Consider the following 20,293-nt stretch of genomic DNA (forward strand, 5'->3'; position numbering starts at 1 on the left):
ATCTGCACAGGACAAGGGACTTGAGTGCGTTGGGGAGCAACTCAAGTGATAAATAAATCGTTATATAGGCCCCAGAAACCTAATTAAAGGATTCCATGTTTGGGCCCATTAGCAACTTTAAGACTAACCAACTTCAAGATGCATCTAATGAAGAGAGCTGAGGTTCTCGAAAGCTTATGCTACAACTAAGTTGGTTAGTCTTAAAGGTGCTACTGGACTCTTTACTATTTTGCTACTACAGACTAACACGGCTAACTCCTCTGGATCTATGACTATGTTTGGGCCATTAACAGAGTCTATCATTTGGCAGAGGATACTTGATTAGAGGTGGCTGTGATCTGGTTCTGCTGGCTGGTGTGTGTTCAAGACAGAAAATAACAAAGCATACACTTGCTTATACTGAGAAAGAAAGTAAGAGTTCTTTATTGTAGGAACGTCATACTCTGATAGGAAAGGAGGAGTGATAGATCCTAACTACCTATCTAGTCTAAGGATGGACATGGATGCTAGAACAAGTCCTGCATCCATGCTTCCAAGATGGAAGGAGGAGGGAGAAATGGTGCTTGGAATAAACCCAGGAAAAGAAGAAAGAGAGGGAGGAAGTCAGGAGGAGGAAATTGTGAGAATTGCAATCTACATATCAAAGGGAGAGGCAGAGCAGTAAAGAGAGTGCCCTGACCTCTCAATCTAACTGTTCGGTTTGTCCCCCTCTGAACCTGAGGAAAGGGACAGCCCTGAATCCTCCTCTTCCAGCAACAAGGACTTTGCATCACATCATAAGCATCATGGGAGTTTTGCGCCTCCCAGATGCATGCTGGCTCTTTTCTGTTTGCAGTTACAGAATGCAGGGAGAAGCAGCTTTAGCTCCCACCTCCACCTTTTCAAGTCTGTAAACCGCCCCATGAAGCCACAATTGGCTCTGTTTTAAAAATCTTCCTTCTGTAGCTATGCATAAGTTTCACAATGGAACCTGTAGTGGCTCCAAGGGACATTAGAAAATGCAAAGACCAGGTGGGGTGGCTAAAGCTGCTTTTCCCTGTGTGCTGTGGAGGCACAAAACTCCCATTGCACGTGGGATACAAATCTATTGTGTTGTTCCGCAACGAACATGAGGGCATTATCACGTGCAGGTGGAGCCTCAGGGACTAGTGAATGTGTATCTTTGACAGCACATTTGGCTCTCCGCTGCTTGCTGTTGATCTTTTGGGTCCGTTTGTGTCTTGTATGTGTTACTTGATTTCCTTACGCTAGTTACAATGCAGTTATAGTTCAATGTATAGTGTTGAATGATGAATAAAAACCATCCAAACATACATCTATTTATTTTACAGGGGGGAAACTGGTGCAAGAGAATAGAAAATGGTGCCAAAATAAACAAAAAACCTGTTTAATTTGCTTTGTGGAACAGTGAGATGGAAACAGGCTCTGGGCCGTCTGAGGTCAAAACTGGGTTTATTGGGTCAGAGGGGGCTTGTGGGGTGCTGTGCCTGCTATCCTGGCAGATGCTCACCATTTTCTGACCCTGTGAAGTCCCGTCCTGCGATCCAGCACCTGCTGCCAGTGGGCATGGTTTGATGGTACCAAGGCAAACAAATTGCCTGGGACGTCTCTAAGGAGGGAGGGAGAGAAAGGAGATTATTCCAGACATGCCTCAAGGGAGGCGTAAACTGCTGATGCAAGAGCACCTTACAGGTCCCACCTTTGTTTTTGTGCAGAAGCCAAATTTGTGCCAGAAGGACTTAGATGTGTCACTTTCTAAAGAAACAGGATTAGTGATGCCCGTCTGGGAAAGCAGAATGTTTACACGTGCCCAGCCTGACAGAACAGGATATCAAGCAAGCAGGAGTTCTTCCATGTAACTCTTTCAAAGTCATCCTCTAAAAACTAGTGATTGATGTAAATGGCATTTAGGGAAGCCAGACCTGTCAGCGCAATCCCCTTGGGTGGCAAGATCTGTGCGTGACTACTGATCGGTAAACACCTCTGTCAGTTACCTTTGTGTTAAGTCCCCCTCCCTCTCTCTGACTTCATTAGCTGGATAGTTTGGCACCAAAATAACACCCCAGCCCAATTGTTTCCTAACGTTAACCTGATCAGATTTCTCAGTTTGGATTAGTTATAACAATGTTACAGAACAGCAGGATATGAGTCCGGTGGCGCCTTAGAAACCAAGATTTTCAGAGAAAATCTGGGAGCTCTGACTCTCAAAAGCTTACACTCTGAAAATCTTGTTGCTCTCTAAGATGCCATTGGACTCAAATCTTGCTGTTCTACTGCAGACCAATATGGCTACCCACCCAACCAGGGCTTTTTTTCTGGGAGTTCTGGTGGAACTCAGGACCTCAGGACCGCACAATGACGTTATTTTGGGTTAGCTGGAACAAGGGGAGAGTTTTTAAAAGTTTAAATTGCCCTCAGCGAAAGTGGTCACATGGCCAGTGGCCCCGCCCCCTGATCTCCAGACAGAGGGGATTGGCAATCTCAACTCCCCTCTGTCTGGAGATCAGGGGGCGGGGCCACCGGCCATGTGACCACTTTCAAGAGGTGCCGGAACTCCGTTCCACCGCGTTCCCGCTGAAAAAAAGCCCTGCACCCAACTAATGTTAAAGAACATACTGTTTAACTTTTTTTTTTCAATCTGGATTTTGATTAGTTAATATCTGCATGGGCACTTCTAATTTCCTGGGATGCTCTGAAGTACGGGGGCAGTAGATTTCAGAAAAGCCTTCACAGAGCTGGCACGTTCAGAGTTTCAGAAGGTCCCTTATTTGGGAAATCTGGTGCCGATTCTTGCTGGGAGCTGAGGACCCTCTCTGCATTCCCTTTTGGCGCCGTTGTCTGAGCCGGTTGTCTTTGAAGCAGCTGTTCTGCTCCTGAGGGTTTGTGCAGGTAGCTTTAGCTCTAGAGTCCCCTGCCCAGGTTTCTCTTCCCCTTCCCTTCTTTGCAAACACAGTCTGGGCAGTACCCCTTCCCCACTTGCTCAGAGTCGCCGTGCTCAGCCCTTCACAGCAGATGGAGCTCACCTGAGAAATTCAAGGGCTCCTTCAGTTTCAGCATTGCGATGTTGTAGTCCCGACTCTGGCCACCATAGCGGGGGTGGGGGAGGACCTTCTCCACGGCAGTGCCCATCTGCTCCTTGATGCCAACATGGGCTATGAGCCTGCCCTGGACCGCTTGCCTGGGATCAAACAAGCAGCCTCAGAGCTCGGCCTTCCAGCTCTGTTGGTCCCTCCTTGGCTTCCAAATGAATTCCACTAGAGCCATTGAGGGGGGGGGGGGAGGCTAGCCAAGTCCTCAAGGCTAGCAAAGCCCTTCTCCAATTGTGCCACTCGACATGGAGGAGCCAAGAAGTTCAGAAAATGGGAGAAGATGCTCAGCTAGTCTGCTTTGCCTCTTCTGAGAAAAGGGGGCTGCCCCTGCAGGGGCCTTTCCAGGGCCACCCAAAGTTGCAAAGGCCTGGCTGATACCTGTAGGAGAAGAAGGGTGTGGAATGGGCTACACAACAAGCTGCGGGTGGGGGGGGGTATTCCTGTTCTGACTGCTCTTTAGCATTCAACACTTCAAGCAAAGAAGGAAAGTGGTGCAGCTTGGAGAAAGTCTCTAGCGAGGGTTGCTGCTGCCAGCCTCCAGGTGGTAGCTGGAGATCTCCCGGAATTACAACTGATCAGTTCCCCCCGGAGAAAATGGCTGCTTTGGAGGGTAGACCCTATGGAATTATACCCAGCTGAGGTTCTTCCCCTCCCCAGACCCCAACTTCTCCAGGCTCCATCTTCAAAATCTCCTGGAATTCCCCAGCTTGGAGCTGGCAACTCTATTTCTAGCCCTTTATGCTGATTTTCTGTTTGCAGGGAGTTTTAGGCGGGCTCACATTTTGGCATTAATTTCTCATAGGATTGCCGTCCTTCAGGTGGGTACCACACCTAGGTGTGGTTTCACACCTAGATCACTGAGGCTTTAGCGGTCTTTACCAGGGGAGCCTCTCTTGCTTGTATACTTCAGGTGGGGCTGGAGTTCTCCTGAAATTTCAAAGAGAAATTCCTCAGGAGGAAACAGCAGCACTGGAGGGCAGATTTTACGCCATCACATCCCTGCTGAATTTCCTCCACTGTCTCTGATCTCCATCTCTCTCATCTTCTGCCCCCAAACCTCCAGGAATTTCCCTACTTGGTTGGCAACCCTAGCTTCTCCACTTGCTGTCTTACATGGTGCAGCCCAGTTCTATGTCTGCAGCATTTCAGCTCCCCATTCACTTGCACGTATAAAGCAGGCCTGACGTAGCCTCCCTGGGGCCGGTTCACCAATCTCTTTTTCCTCATTCTGGCGTATTCAAACCATAATCCTGCTTCCTGCCTTTCCCCCAGGGAGGTACCATGGGACCATCACTCTGAGGCTGCCGATGGCAGCTGCTCTCGAGTCTTTGTGGTCCCTGCTAACAGTGGTTGCCAGCCTCTGGGTGGGTCCTGGAGATCTCCCAGAATTCCAACTGATCTCAGACTACAGAGATCTTTTCCCCTGGAGACAATGGCTGCTTTGGAGGCTGGACTCTAAGGCATTGTACCCCGCTGAGGTCCCGCCTCTCCCTTCCTCTCTTTAAACTCTGCTCTCAACAGGCTTCGCCCCCAAATCTCCAGGAACTTTCCAGCCAGGAACTGGCAACCCTAGAAGGGATCCGCTGCACCGTGCTCTAAAACGTATCTGTACATCAGAAAAGGCAGCAAAGATCTCCTCGCTCAGCCAGAAGTAACCGCCTGCCCTCTCCCCTGTGCTTGGGTGTAGACTTGCTCCATCTTACTTGTACACGCAGTGGGCAGCTGTAATGATCCATTCACGTGACAGCACTGATCCTGCACAGACATGTCTGGTGCTGAGGTGGAGGCTGGCTCCCCATGGCCAGTGGCCCAAAGGGGCCTCACTGCGTCCCTTGGAGAGGGAGCCACATTCTGTTGTGGGACGACAAGAAGAAGAAGACTTTGCTAGGAGTTAGGGAGGCCTAAGGGAGAGATGCCTCTCAAATCACGCAGCTTCCCCTAAAAAATAACCACATCAAGAACAACTTCCCTGTTCCCTATCAGGGCAATTCTGATCCCAAAGCAAAAGGGACCCTCCTTTCTGCCAGAAACTTATGTTTTCACCAGTTCAGAACCCAGTGCCCTTGTTCTGGGCTGGTCGATCCAATGCAAGGTTGTTTCTTCCAACTTATCGTCAAAGTCTTTAGCGTCATGTTCTATGATTCTACCTATGAAAAACTGAATTACTCGGAGTCTTCCCATCCAGTGAAATGTTTTAGATTCTGGCAAAATTCTTTCCTGCTGGAAAGTACAAGTTTTTAGCTTTGTGTTACAGCAAAGCATTTCAGCAAGACTCATGAAATGCCTGTTCCAGACAGCAGCAGCAGAGGAGCAGGTTCTGTGGTCCATTTCTCCTTCACGTACCAGCCCATTCATTCAACCCATGTCTCTATTGTCTCTTCCCCTCCCGCTCCCCTTCCCCACTTCACAGCACTCCTTGCCTAAAAACTGCTGCTAACAATCAACTACAGGATGGAGAATGAAGTGTGAGCACTTCTGCAAAGAAGCAATTCGGCAGAAGAATGCCCACGGCTACTCTGCCTATAATTGATTTTGCAGATAGACTTTGCTTTGCCTTAGATTTTGTTATGACAAGGTTTTTTTCAGGGGGGGGGGGACTGGATATTAGCAGCTGCTGTGATGTCAAGTGTGCCTATAAAGCAAAATCCCTCTGTGTGGATCAGTAGAAGCCAAAGAAGAGGACATCTGAGTGCAGTACAGGCTTCCTGAACCAAGGCTCTTACCAGAACATTTTAGGGCCACAACTCGTCCTGAAGGGCACCTGCTCCTAAAGGGGGGAAAAAAAACTCCTGCAGTTAAACTGTAAAGCACAAATAACATTTCTTCCTAGGCAGGGCTTTTTTTCTAGGAAAAGAGGTGGTGGAACTCAGTGGGTTGCCAGCACATGGGGCAACTCCTGGCAGGAGGTGGTGCCCCTGGTACCACATGCGCACGTGCAAAGTGCACGCACGCATGCTCCCAGGACCGCACAATGACATCACTTTGGGTCAGCTGGAACAAGGGGGGAGTTTTTTAAAGTTTAAATCTCCCTTGGCAAAAATGGTCACATGGCCAGTGGCCCTACCCCCTGATCTCTAGAAAGAGGGGAGTATAGATTGCCCTCCATGCAGCAGTGCAGAGGGCAATCTAAACTCCCCTTTGTCTGGAGATCAGGGGGCGGGGCCACTGGCCATGTGACCATTTTCAAATGGTGCTGGAACTCCGTTCCACCGCGTTCCAGCTGAAAAAAATCCCTGTTCCTAGGCATTGGCAAGCTGGAAAATCACTTTAAGAAATCGTCTTACTGTTCATGCCACCTACAAGTAGGGCATGGACACTCCCTTTGTTATCGCCTCCTTCCCAGCCACTGATATAAAAAGGTACATTGCCTCTCAATGTGGAGGTTCCATCTAGCCATCATAGTGAGGGGTCTTTGATGGCCTTGTCCTCCATAAGATTTCTAATCCCCCTGTTCTAGCGCAGTCGGGGGTATTTGTGAATTTCCTGCATTATGCAGGGGGTTGGAATAGATGACCCTAGAGATACTTTCCACCCCTGTGATTCTATGTTCTGGTCTTTTGTCTGTTAAATGCCCATTTAAGATACATGGAAAAATCCAAGGCGGGCAAGGAAGGGGGGAGTAATTTTTTTTTTTTTGGAAAGTCCACTGTCTGTGAAAGGCCACCTTCCATCTAACAGGCTCTGCTCCACTGGCCACCCACCTGATTTGCAATACATCTTCAATGTTTCCTTTCCAGTTGGGTGAAAGCTGGGCAAAGGCTCGGGCATTATTCACTTTCACGTCTGTCAGGTTCACCCCTTTGTGGTGGGTGAGTCTGTGGGAGTGACGGACAGAGCTTGAGAGTGTGGCTTCGTCTCAGCAAAACAGAGGGGCTGGTGTGACCCGCAGAGTGAGCCGTGCCAGCCAGACACAATCGCCCCATGCCAACCGGCCCTTCCACCCGTTCTCCTGTGCTGCTCCTTGTTCCTGGAACTCCCTCCCCAAACACATCTGCGAAGCCTTTTCTTGCTTAAATCTCTCATCCAAACCCACTTTTGGGGGGTGTGGGGGGGGTAGGTATTCATTCATTCATTTTAAACTTTTATACCATACAAGTCACAACTTAGAAGACACACAAGGCATCAAGATAAAGCAATGTACGATCAAAACACCCAGTACAATAAAGTATATTAATGATAAAAAATCAGGCTGTGAAGATCATAAAAAACAGCAGTAACAGGAGATGCTAGGGTTGCCAGTCTCCAGGTCGTGGCTGGAGATCTCCCAGAATCACAACTGGTCTCCAGGCCACAGAGATCGGTTCACCTGGAGAAAATGGGGGTGGACTCTATGGAATTATGCCATGCCAAGGTCCTTTCCCTCCCCAAACCCCACTTTCTCCAGGTTTCTCCAGGTTTCGCCCTTGAGATCTCCAGGTATTTCCCAACTTGGAGCTGGCAACCCTAGGAGATGCCATAAGACCCAGTCCGGTCAATTGGAGCAGCAGCCATAAAAAGCAATGAAACTCCTGGGGGCGGAAGGTTTTCAGCAGGCACCTCCAACTAAGTCGACCTGGATCTTTGCTCTGTAGGGAGACAGTTCTAGAGATGGGGGGCCAGCACTGAGAAGGCCTCCGCACGGCAGCCAGGCATTGCCTTTCACCTCCTGGGCCCTCTTCAAACGATCATAGCTGCTGAGATGGAGCAGGTGATCCTTCGTGAGTCCTGCTCCAAGGCTTTAAATGTAACAAGCAGCACCTTGAGTTGCACCCCAAAGTGGACAAGCAGCCAGGGAAGCTTTTATAGAAGGGGGGCAAGTGGGCCAGTCTGATTTGCACAATTTAAGGTCTAAGCGAAAACCAAGGCTGGTGCAACGTCTGGGCATGCCATGGGGTAGGAAGGGCAGGCTTACCGCACATGGCCCAGTTGCCGGCAGATCCACGTCCCCAGTGCGACGTCCCAACTGTCGTGACATACCAGAAGCCAGCTGGGTTGGCCCCCTGTCTGCACTTCCAATAAGAAGGTATCTCTGTTGACTCTGAAAGATACTGAAACCATTGGGTTAAAAACTCAACCTAGGGGACCTGATTATCCCTGCTTTTCTTCAGTGACTGTAAGGAGCCTGTCTGAACCGTTTGGGACAACCTTCAAGAATGTTTGTTTTTTGCAGTTCTATCCTAGTCCCCCACTTCCTCGAATGCACGGGAAACGCAGGGCCCAAGGCTGTCTGGTAGGAGATTGGCCTACTAAACATGTGCCCTTGCCAATTGCCAGGAATGTCCTTTGGGACTTTCTCTGTGAACCATTTGGGGGTGTTCTCAAGGTTGCTTTCGGGAGGGAGGAACCCTGGCTCAGTGGCAGAGCATCTGCCTTACATGCGGAAGGTCCCGGGTTCAATCTGCTGCCTCTCCAGTTAAATGGATCGGACCCAACAGTAGTTCACGTGAGATCCTGGAGAGCTGCTGCCAATCGGAGAAGACAAGACTGACCTTCACAGACTGAGAGCCAAGCTACAAGTGACGCCTGACACAGGTTGGACACTTGTCAGCTTCCCTCAAGTTTTGATGGGAAATGTAGGCCTCCCGGTCTTGCAGCTTGGCTCTCCGACTGCTGTCCAATGGACTTTTCAACTCTCACTTGTCCAACATTCCGCCAAGCTGACGGTTGCATCTGATGAAGAGAGCGGTGGTTCTCGAAAGCTTATGCTACAGTAAAGTTGGTTAGTCTTAAAGGTGCTACTGGACTCTTTTCTATTTTTGCTACTACAGACTAACACAGCTAACTCCTCTGGATCTATATAACCAAGTGAGACCACCATGCATTTCTATGAAGGAATGTGATTATGGCGCTGAATGGAGAAGCTCTTATTGATACCGGAGTCCCCAGCTGATGCCTTTTAGTAAACCCTGGATTGAAGCAAGTGCATTGAAAGAGAGATCCATGTATACCTATGCAACCTGGCTGCATTTTTTGGACCATGTTAACTATTTCAGTGGCACCCCCAGTAAGCGAACTACCTGCATCTTTTTTTATTAAGCCCTTCTCACAACTGCCTCAGTAGCTGAATGTATTTAGTTGAAGAATCTCAATTTAGCAGCAGAAATTGTGAAACAAAAACCTGCCGGTAGTCTATCTTCTGTAGTTGGATTTCCCTGGAAGCATGAGATGCTCTAATTAAATTTGCATAAGCAACCAAAACAGCCTCCAGGCTGGGAATACATGGTGGGAGGCACAGTGTTGCTCAAGGCCCCCCACTGAGGAGAGGAAGGCATTTCAGGGGAGGAGAAGATGGGGAGATTCCAAACCTTTCTGGCTGCCGGCTGTGCCAAAGGGGACTCCTTCCTCCTCTTCTTCCTCTTCTTCGGTAACATCTCTGCACCGTGTTAGAAGTGCCTGTGTGTCCTGGAGTGGGGGTGTCTCTGGAAGGGGAAGGGGCTTCAGCAGGTGCTTTGCTAAGGGACAAAGGAGGGGGCAATAATCCAACAGTGTTCCAAAGGGGGATGCCCCCCCCCCGGGGGAAGGTTCTCTTCTGGCTGCCTCGAGCTCTGGCATGATCCAGATGTTTGTGAATGCTAAGACATCAATATTCCACAGGCGCCTATGAGTTCAACTTCCAGGTGGGTGTCCTTACCTAGAAACCAGACCCCAACAGCGGCTCCAGCCAGCACCCCCAAGGTTCCAAGGAGCAAGAGGTGCCTCTGGGCTGTGCAGGGGTGGGCACGAGCTGTTTTGGAAGGCCCTGGATGCAAAAGGAGAGCGGAGGTGGATGGGGTTAGTCTTCTGGGATGCGGCCCAGATCCCGAAAAGAGCTTGTCCAGTTTTGTACAAGGAAGGAAGAGGAAGTAAGGGAAACAAACAGGAGAATGGTTAAATTTTAATGTTGCATGTCTTCCCTCTACCTTTACAGAACCCAGATTTTAGGGTTGCCAGCTCTGGCCTAGGAAATTCCTGGAGATTTTGGGAATGTGCTTGGGAATGGGAGAGACCTCAGCGGGGTATACTGCCATAGATCCCTCCCTCAGAAGGTGTCCTTTTCTCGAGGGGAACTGATCTCTGTCACCTGGAGATCAGCTGTAATTCTAGGAGAACTCCAGACCCCACCTGGATGTTGGCCACCCTAGAAGCCATCGGATTCCTTACCTGGCCCTACAGATTCCTGTAACCCCTTTTTGTCCTTTGAACCTACAGGACCAAGCTCATGGCTGTGAACCTGATTCATAGGAGCAGGAAAATCCACAATGAACTGTGAAGCTGATCCAAGATTCTGTAGAGAAAACACAACAACCCCTCAATAAACTCCCTTCTCCCCTCCCCCACCAAAGAAGCTTGAGAAGTAGAAGATATATTTTACAGATGGGGAAAGCTTGACCCAAGGCCACTCAGAGTTCCTGTCTGACCAGAGGTCTCACTCCGCATCTGTCCCTCAAGTTGAGCATGTTCTCTGCCACACCACACCACGCCACGCCATGCCACACGGCCCCCATTTTGGAGCGACAGAGGGCTACCTGATACAGCAATGCCCCCCACCCCTGTTGCGTCATTCCTCAGCTTCATTGAGGTCAACAGAGGGGATTCCATGGTTCCTTGCAGGCCCACATACTGACCCCTGGCAGCCCCCAAGGGAATTTTCCAAACCTCTCACCATTATGGGAAATACTGGCAGGCTGAAGGATGCTGGGAGGGGGGGAGATTCTGCTCAGAGTCCTGGGGAAGCAGCGAAGGCTGAAAGGGACAGCGTAGGTGACCTGGCATTAAATAGGCCTCTGGCTTGGCTCCACCCTCCACCCCGCCTGAGCGCCTGCAGGACCCTGACCCCCTTGTTTCGAGACTTGCTTGTGTCCCCCACCCCTTCATCTCCAACCTGCTGATCGGATGCCTGAAAGGGAGGTATGCAGTTGCTTAGCAACCCCATCCCTTTCACTGACACCCCCCCCCCCAGATGCCACTCACACCACCGGGCAACTTCCTTGGAGTCTGTTGAGATAGGAAGACCGAGTGACATTTGCTGTTATTGAGATGTGGCCACAAAGAGGCCCCAGAGGATTTCTTCCCTCCTCCCTCTCCCCCCTTGGAGTCCCAGAATTAATGGGCAGGTGATAATGACGCCTGTTAAAGGAAACGACCCCCTGCTCCGTTCCTGCCATCTTGCCAAAGGTCACGCCAAATGCCATCTCAAAAGGGCTGCGCTCATCCCTGCCAAGAGAGCCCTCTGTCTGTGCGCCAAACTCCCCAGCGCTTGACAGAGAAAAAGAGGCACTTCTTAAGTGAAAAGGCTGTCGGTGTCGAGGTCTATGGTGGAAGTTTGTACAATGATCAGGATCCTCGGCTGGGAAACCAGCTGGCTTTGGGTCTGGCGTGGTGTGCCTTTGATGGCTGCAGAACGGACAGAAACCCAACTGGTGAAGCGTTCCCGCTCACTGCCTTTCCATGCTAAGGAGGAGAGCTGCACCTGTTGAATTTCTTGTCTTTTAACGACCAAAGCCAACTTTCTTAGATCAAGAAGAAGAATCTGTGGCTCGCGAAAGCTCCTACCCTACCACAAATTTTGTTGGTTTTGTAGGTGCTACTGGACCCTTGCTCTTTTCTAACGCTTTCTTAGGACCACCATACAGGGATCTGCTTTCAGTTCCTAAGATGAACTATTTTTAAAAAATTAGAAAACTAAATGCTAACGTCACATCTTCCGCAGAGGAAAATGCTGACCGTGTTTTTCGGCTGCTCTTTTTAATCCCATTTGACACAAATGTTGCCCGGGATGCCATACATTAAAAGTAGGAGCTTCTCGGCAAGATCTTTTTCCTGGTTCCTGTCCAAGGAGGCCAGCAGATGGTGCCAGGGAGCTGCAGCAGTCGGTGGAAGTACCAACATTTCCTCCACAAATCTCCCTTCCTTGGGACCTGATCTTCCAGGAATTTGTCCGGAGTCTGTTTGCAGGATGAACGTTTGCTTGGGAAGGAGAACACGCGTTGCTTCCCGGCCTCCCCAGCAAGGTCCTCTTTGATAATTTTCTTTAGTGTGAGGAGGTTGCCGGGCATGCAAAGGAATCTGAGATGGGAGTGAATACGGGTATCATTGCCATTAATGTCCCCAAGGCGCCCTTCCTCCAAGGAGCTCTGGTTAGCACGCATGGTTCTCCATTCGATCCTCACAACAGCCCTGTGAGGTAAGTGATCTTGAGAGAGAGATGAGAGAGTGAGAGATTGGCGCAGCGGGGATTTGAACCAATGTTTCACTGGTCTGGTACTAATTTGAACTCTTACCTCACTACACCATGCTCGCTTTTTCATACTGGCTCCCCAGTGTAATTTTTTTGGCATTTTGCATGCAGAGTTCTAAGGGGTGAGGGGAAAGACTTCAGGCTTATCAAACAAAAGACACGTCCAAGGACACCTTAACAACCTCCCATTTATTCCAGGATGAGTTTTTGTGACTCAGAGCTCCCTTCTTCAGATACAATTGGAAAAATAAGCGGAGTTACCAAACAACAGCTCAAGATACATCCCCTTTCTCTTGTTGCTTTTCCGCTAGCGCTTGCCAGGTGGCTCCAGCTTTACACAAGTGCAAGACAATTTTAATGAAGACAATAGTGAATGATTGCCAGGATACTTGGAAATCCTGGAAGTAAAAGAAGTGGAAGTTTGGTTGCCAGCCTGCAGGTGATCCCGTCAGCAGTTACATCTTTGAATTTTCCTAGTGGCATGTGCAATAATATGTATGGATATAAGGAATTATTGAATATTTGAATGAAATTAACATATGTATGTATGGAACACACTGTTGTTGTGATCTGCACTCTTGAATGATATTTAAAAGTGCTTTTGAATTGAGTTTGAGGATTCTGCATAATTACTTTCGTTAGTTGGGCACGGTTATTTGCATAGTTGCTGGTTTGATTCCGTGCCTCTCTCTGTTTGTTTTTGCTAGCCTGCAGGTGGGGCCTGAAGATTCCCCAGAATTACTACCGATTCCCCAGACCACAAAGATCAGTCCCCCTGGAGAAAGTGGCTGCTTTGGTGAGTAGGCTCTATGGCATTAAACCCTGCTGACGTCTGTTCCCCTCCCCAAACCTCACTCTTCCCAAATCTCCAGGAATTTCCCAACCCAGAGCTGGCATCGCTAAGTGGAGGAAAGCCACCATTCGGCATTTGGCTATCTAGGGCAGGGCCACTGGGCTCAGGAAGCAGGGGCAAGGGGGAGAAGCTGACATCCCCCCCCAAAGGATATCTGGCTACCCCAGAAGCTGAGAGGAAGAACATCACGAGAACCGGCACCTCTTTCTTTTAGGAAAAATGCACTGAGCACAGCTATGTAATGCAATAGGTTGTCAAATGATTGCCCTAGTTTGAATTAAAAATTTGAAAAACCCATAGGCAGAGTTAAATAAAAGAATCTCTCTCTTCGAATCTAGCAGGCAGAAGGTAGTGAACCTACTTTGGGTGAGGTGGGGGGTGCAGTTTTCCATCCAGCTAGCCTGAGGCCAAGCCCCTCACTTCCTGGCTAAAGGGGGCGGGGGCGTTATTTGCTCTCTCAGTAATGTAATTTACCTCCTCTTAGCTCCCTGAAATGAATGAGTCTAGAGTATCTCCTACACTGGACAGTGTCCAGCCAACCCTCTTTGAAGAAGACCAATTTTGATAGGGGTGTCATGCTGGTATTCTGAGGCTACAAGTCAACTGTTTTCTCGGATTTCCTTTTATTTTTTTTGTTGCCAAATTAGTAGACAGAGTCTATTGCATTCTTTCAGTATTGCCAAATGCAGCTCTTCTAAACCATTAAAGCTCTAGACAGAGTCAATTGCATCCCCTCGATATTGCCAAATGCGGCTCTTCTAAACCATTAAAGCTCATCTCACAGGCCACCAACAGCCACCTCCAGGAAACAATTTTCTCTTTCCACACATTGTCAGGTCCCTTTCACACAAATGGCTGGAATTACTGGAATTCACGGCTACACCAGAGGCCTGTCGCACGCAACGTATTGGAGCAGTTTGCTGGAATGCGATAAAGCCCACCACTGTAGCTGCAGTTGATGAGGACATCATTCACAGAGACGTTTCTCTCGGTTAGTTTCCAGGAAAAATCCTGGAAAATGCAGCAGCTGCAACCCTTAACTGCAAGTATCAAAGCGAAGGCCAAATTAAGCAGGTCAATCAAAGACAATCCTTCTCAGCAGCTTTGATCCTTCTCTGTTGTAGGTTTCTATTGAACCTGCCACCCTGCGGCTTCTTGAGTAATCACTTATGAGCCGGTCTCGGTTCCTCCTGCGGCGAGGTAGGCAGCAGAAGCAACCTGACAAAATCTAATCACGACTCAAGAGCTTGTTGCAGGCTTGGCCCAGCAGGCTCTTAGGGCTGTTGGGTCTCCCAAATTGGTTGGTACTCAGACAAGCATTACAGAGAAATGTTGCTTTGCGGAGTTCCCTTCCAGAGCTGATGGTGTGCACGATTTCTTAGGTCCCAGACAATCCACAACGGGGCCTAGACTGATGATCCAGAATGTGCAATTGGCCAGGGGCTGTAGGTAGCTGACCGCAGCGCAGACTTGGAGTGCTTAAGGGGCTGCAAGCAGAAAGTTCAGCTCTGTTGACCAAGCAAGACCAGAATAGCACTCTCTGAGTGTTTATACTGAGCCTGGTCAATCCTGGGCCAGGAGCCAACATTGCACTGCAAGAACCCCCAGTTCCCAGGACAGTGATTCCTTCTGGTCCCCCCCCCCTTCAACCAATTGCCGCTCAGACCATCATATGCAAACAAATCACACATTTTGCTGGGTACCCCTCCCCGCCCCAACTAGGTTTCAGCACGTGGCCATGCCAGCAGAATTCCAGAAACACTGATAACTGGACTTGCCAATCTCCAGGTAGGGCCTCGGGTTATGAAAAGCTGCCTTAGGACCAGGGCTTTTTTTCAGGGGGAACGCGGGGGAACGGAGTTCCGGAACCTCTTGAAAATGGTCACATGGCTGGTGGCCCCGCCCCCTGATCTCCAGACAGAGTGGAGTTGAGCAGCATGGAGGGCAATGTCAACTCCCCTCTGCCTGGAGATCGGGGGGCGGGGCCACCAGCCATGTGACCGTTTTCTCCGAGGGCAACCCACTGAGTTCCACCACCTCTTTTCCTGGAAAAAAAGCCCTGCTTAGGACTGTGTTAGTTTAATCCCGTCGCCACCTTCTGACTCTGCTTTTTTAAACGCTTCTCTGTTTGCATTAGTCATATTGAGTTTTGGGGGCAAAGCAGCCTGGGAATCTCAGTACATTTTAGAGACTTTATTGACTCCATCCCAAGGATCTCCATCTTTAGCAAAGGGGGGCACTGAGCAACTTTTGCAGAATTGGCCTGCCGACTGCAAAATATGCTTCTGGTCTAAGCTATCAGATAGTGTTGGAAGGGATTAGAATAAGGCACAGAGGATAACTCCATCGGTGGCCCATTAGGCATGGAGGCAAGATGTAACCTCCATTTCAGTGGCAATAAACCTCTGAATGTCACTGGCTTTGGGGCAGCAACTGTGTGTGTGTGTGGGGGGGGGGCTCTGTGTCCTTGCTTGTGGGCCTTTCAGGACATCTGGTTGCACTTTGAGTGCTGGACTGATTCTGCACAGCTACTCTCAAGGAATATCTGGAAAGCAGACCCACCCTGGGATCCAGGGAGAAAGGTGGACTATAAATGAAAATAACAGTAACAACATCTTGGTTGCAATTCAGTCTTATAGATCCAGAGGACTTAATTGTGTTAGTCTGTAGTAGCAAAATCGAAAAGAGTCCAGTAGCACCTTTAAGACTAACCAACTTTACTGTAGCATAAGCTTTTGAGAATCACAGAATCGCATCTGACGAAGAGAACTGTGATTCTCGAAAGCTTATGCCACAGTAAAGTAGGTTAGTCTTAAAGGTGCTACTGGACTCTTTTCGAATTAAATCGTATGTTACTTTTCCAATTACTGCAGGCAGCAGGCGTCTGACTGCAGCTCTTTCCTGTGCTGTGCACCCTACATGGCATGCCCTTCACCCCATCGTATCATATCGTATCATAGTCTGACGGAAAGAAACCTGCTCTTTGTAGCGTGAACTGGTTCTGTTTTCAGCTAAACATTAGGAAGGATTTCCCAACAGATCACTTCCTCCGTGGAAGAGGCTTTCTTGGGAGGTGGCAGGCTTTCCTTCCTTGGAGGTATTTAAGAAGAGGCTAGACGGCCACCTGACAGCAATGATGATTCTATGGCTCAATGTGAATATACGCAGATCGGGCAAGTGAGGGCACGAAGGGATGAGCCGGTGCTGGGCTCTCGTGGCTCTTTTTTATGTGCCCAGGGTAATGCTGATTGACTCTTTGGGGTCAGGAAGGAATTTCCCTCCAGGCCAGATTGGCCAAGGACCCTGGAGGTTTTTTGCCTTCTCTGGGCATTGAGCAGGGGTAACTGAGTTAGGTGATGGGGGGGAGACAGCTGTGAATTTCCTGCATTGTGCAGGGGGCTGGACTACATGACCCTTGGGGATCCTTCCAGCTCTATGTTTCTATATACATTTCTGTACAGCTTTTGTTTAGGAAAAGGCTCTCAGCACCTGCAGTGAGTGCTAAGTCAAGGCACATAGTCAAAGCTCCCACAGGCAGAGCGCAAGCGTGGCCTATGTGTTTCCAAAAGTATCTCTAAGACCCAGAGGGCTAGAAAGACACATACTGGAGGTCTTGTCCCCCCTGCCAATAAATGAAAGCAGAGCATTGCAGGAATCCAAGTCTTTCTGCCTCATTTGCTGTACATCTCTGAGCCTAAGGGACCATTAACACATTACTGTGGCAGAATCGCTGGAGATTTTTTAAAAAAATATGTATTAAAAAATCACATTAATGTCATGTAGTGACAGAGGGGCCGCAGGCAGTCCAGATTTTACATGTGAGCTGATTCTTGGTCTGAACTGTCCCAAAATAGTTTGGCATCAATGCTGGAAGAAGAGCACACAGCCCTTCCTCAACCCCCATGTGTATTGCACGTCGGGACTGAAAACCCCAAACCTGTGCAAAATTCTGCAGCAAAGGAAACAAGAAGGGATTGAGCACATTTGCACAATGCATTCCCCTTCTTCTCTTCGTCGCCGGTGATGGGTAAGGAACTATTGAGGTCTCTGGAGCTCAAGCCACTGGCCAGGAGCCATTTTAGCCCAGCATTTCCTAAGAATTCACCCCTATGCTATCTTGCATTTCCTTTCATTTCAGGTGGGTAGCTGTGTTAGTCTGCAGGAGAAGATCAAGACTGGGGTCCAGTAGCACCTTGAAGACCAACTAGATTTCCAGGGTATGAGCTTTCAGGACGAAGGGAACTCTGACTCGAAAGCTCATATCCTGGAAATTGAATTGGTCTTCAAGGTGCTACTGGACCCCAGTCTTGCATTCCTTTGCAACATTAAGGTCTAGGAGCTTGCTTCTTTGCAAAGAATTAGAATAATAGAATCACAGGGTTGGAAGGGACCTCTAGGGTCATCTAGTCCAATCCCCTGCACGATGTAGAAAATTCACAAATACCCCTCCACCCCACGCACACAGCCGGTGACCCTTATTGTGAGCTCAGAAGATGGCAAAACACCATCAGGATCTCTAGCCAAATAAAGGTTCTTAAGAAAAAAAAGAAGATTCTTAAGAAGGAACATGAAGGTTCTTAAGAAGCCAGCCTTCTTGAGTGTTCGCAGCCCTGTCACTGTTGGCTCTTTCAGACGAGCCAATGCCAGCTTGGGACATTGCTGGCGAGATTTGAGGGCAGAGCTCTGGGAGGGTGGAGTTTGGAAGCGAGCTCAGTGGAGATGCGATTGCATAGAATCTGCTCTCCAAGGCTGCCATTTCCTCAGGGGAAAACTGATTTCTGTAGTCTGGAAACTAGTTGTAATTCTGGCAACCCTAGCCTCAGACATGACATCTGAACTGTATGTAATGTACACACGTGTGTCCCCATGTGAAGAAAAGTGTCACAAGTGTAGTGACACCTATGCCAGATCTTAGGAGAGAAACCCACCCCTCCAATTTAACACACACACACACCTTGAAAAATCCCTCCGGACCCTGATCACTCCTTCTGGCCCTGGCCAAGGTGTGCGTGTGTGTGTGTGTGTGGGGGGGGAGCTTTCAGTCCTTTTCTTCTGATTGCTGCAAGAAGAATCCAGTCCACAGGCCTTTGTCATGCTGGATTGATTGAGGTAGGGGTGGGATAAGAGGCACTGGCGGAGCTGTAGGTGTGGGAAGAGCTGGTGTGGTCCTTGAAGAGGCAACAGCTGCAGAAAGAGGCAGACAGGAAGCGGAGGGCTCCGATGTAGCAAGCGTCCCTGGAGGGCTCTGGCTGGAGAGGAATAATGGGGGGGGGCAGTGGCTCAGTGCTGGAGCCCCTGCGTGGCATGCAGGGGCTCCTGGGTGCTTCCTCCTGGGTGCAATTCTAGGAGCAGGTTGGGGAGGAACCTTTCTTGCCTGTGATTCTCCTAAAGATCTGCTGCATTTCAGATTATATGGCCCAACAGTAAGGTTGCCAACCTCCTGGCGGTAGATGTTGCAGAATTACTACTGATCTCCATGTCACAGAGATAAGGTCTCCTGCAGAAAATGGGTGCCTTGGACTCTATGGCATCATATACTGCTGAGATTTCTCCCCTTCTCAAGGCCTGCCCTCTGCAGGGCCTACCTCCAAAACCTCCAGGAATTTCCCAACGTGGAGCTGGCAACCCTACCTGACAATACAAATCATCTTTGTATGAAAAGGGGCTCAAACTGCTGGTCACTCAGAGGCAATGCAGATAGACAGACAGACCAGTTAGGCATCGGTGGCAAGAGCAGAGCAACCAGTGGTGCATTGCACACAGTGCAGAGGGGGCGCAGGCTCGGTTCACAAAGGATTTGAGGCCAACGGGAGCTGCCCTGGATGGCTGCCACCAGGCCTTCCGCTATTGACTATCTGAACTGAAGGTGGGGAGCCAGGATTAGAAAGTCTGCAGTCGGGAATGTAAACTGCTAGAACCAGCAGTCTTTGGTACACTGACACTCCGCCACCCATTTTTGGAGCTCTTAAGTTCTTGCTTTCTGTGTGGCCTTTAAAAAAAGTTGTGTTTTAACTGGTGTTTCCTAGCTGAGAAGTGAGAGACTGGAAGAAAGAAGATTGAAGCAAAAGGTATGGGGGGGGACTGGGAATTGGGGGAAATGAGCTCACATGGGCTCCGCATCCAGGAAAATGATGGCGTTATCTGCTTAAGTAACCGCGGTATTGTGAGAAAATATTTCTGAGCTTAAGCAGTTATTTACAAAAGCTACCTGGACGAACTTGAGAGTGGACGAGCTGTGCAAAGTCACAAAACAACTTTGTATTTCCCGTTTGTCTTTTTCGGGTCTCGATCCTCCTGAGTCCTTTAGAAGGAGCAGCAACTGCCAGCTGGACTGAAAAGCAATCCATGTTTCCTGAATAACAGTGCGGCAGAACGGCTGTAAAGCTTCCGCAAAACATACCGCTGGAAAATGCAGTAAGATTAAACATGCTAGATAAGTTCCGTGTAAGCACATCAAATTCTTGCCAAATGCCATAGAGAAGCACCGTGGGGTTTTAAAGACACACACACATTTGTCACCTGCTTTCTCTGGGTAATGAAGCAGCCTAGTTAGGGAGAAAGCTCAAATTTAATCAGCATTATATGGAATACAGCAAATCTCTAAGGAATATAATGTTCTCCTTTGTGCAGGAAGAGGAAAGTGGCTCCCAGCTTCCAAAATAACTTCATTTCTCCCACCCTGACTGCTCCCCTCCCTAACCTTCTTGATTTATCCTGCAGAAGCACATTTCTCAGAAAAAGATTAGACAGTGAACGAAATAAAAAACTAGAACAAGTTACTCCAGGGGAGTTGGCTTTGCTTGAGAAAATGAGCATATTGGCAAAATGTCTCTCCCAATCATGATTGTCTTGGCCAAGCGAAAACGCTCACCCCGTCTCTGGGTATCTTTATATAATTGCTGCATGTTGGGGAAGGTTGGCTGGAACACTGGACTTGCTGCTTGCAGCTGCTGCACTTTACAAATAAATTTCCACTTAACATTTCCCTCCCTGGTAGCCACAAGTTCAGAGTACGGCAAGGGGACATGAAGGAATCTATCTATCTATCTATCTATCTATCTATCTATCTATCTATCTATCTATCTATCTATCTATCTATCTATCTATCTATCTATCTATCTATCTATCTATCTATCTATCTATCTATCTATCTAT

The 20,293-nt window shown here is 48.8% G+C and overlaps 1 protein-coding gene across 1 annotated transcript in view; it reads right to left on the bottom strand.

Moving 5' to 3' along the window:
• TMPRSS5 (transmembrane serine protease 5) overlaps window positions 1-12,196 on the bottom strand; it is a 21,636-nt gene extending 9,440 nt beyond the window's left edge. The window contains exons 1-10 of the mRNA XM_054997979.1: window positions 11,966-12,196; window positions 10,209-10,332; window positions 9,700-9,807; window positions 9,374-9,520; window positions 7,981-8,116; window positions 6,791-6,904; window positions 5,813-5,856; window positions 4,793-4,940; window positions 3,024-3,178; window positions 1,511-1,609 (exon numbers count right to left, since the gene is read on the bottom strand). Coding sequence (XP_054853954.1) covers window positions 1,511-1,609; window positions 3,024-3,178; window positions 4,793-4,940; window positions 5,813-5,856; window positions 6,791-6,904; window positions 7,981-8,116; window positions 9,374-9,520; window positions 9,700-9,807; window positions 10,209-10,332; window positions 11,966-12,196 — 1,306 coding nt within the window. The remainder of the gene's footprint in view (window positions 1-1,510; window positions 1,610-3,023; window positions 3,179-4,792; window positions 4,941-5,812; window positions 5,857-6,790; window positions 6,905-7,980; window positions 8,117-9,373; window positions 9,521-9,699; window positions 9,808-10,208; window positions 10,333-11,965) is intronic.
• Between the last annotated feature and the right edge of the window lie 8,097 nt (window positions 12,197-20,293).

The sequence above is a fragment of the Eublepharis macularius genome, chromosome 14, assembly GCF_028583425.1.
Source record: "Eublepharis macularius isolate TG4126 chromosome 14, MPM_Emac_v1.0, whole genome shotgun sequence".
In the NCBI taxonomy this organism is placed as follows: domain Eukaryota; kingdom Metazoa; phylum Chordata; class Lepidosauria; order Squamata; family Eublepharidae; genus Eublepharis; species Eublepharis macularius.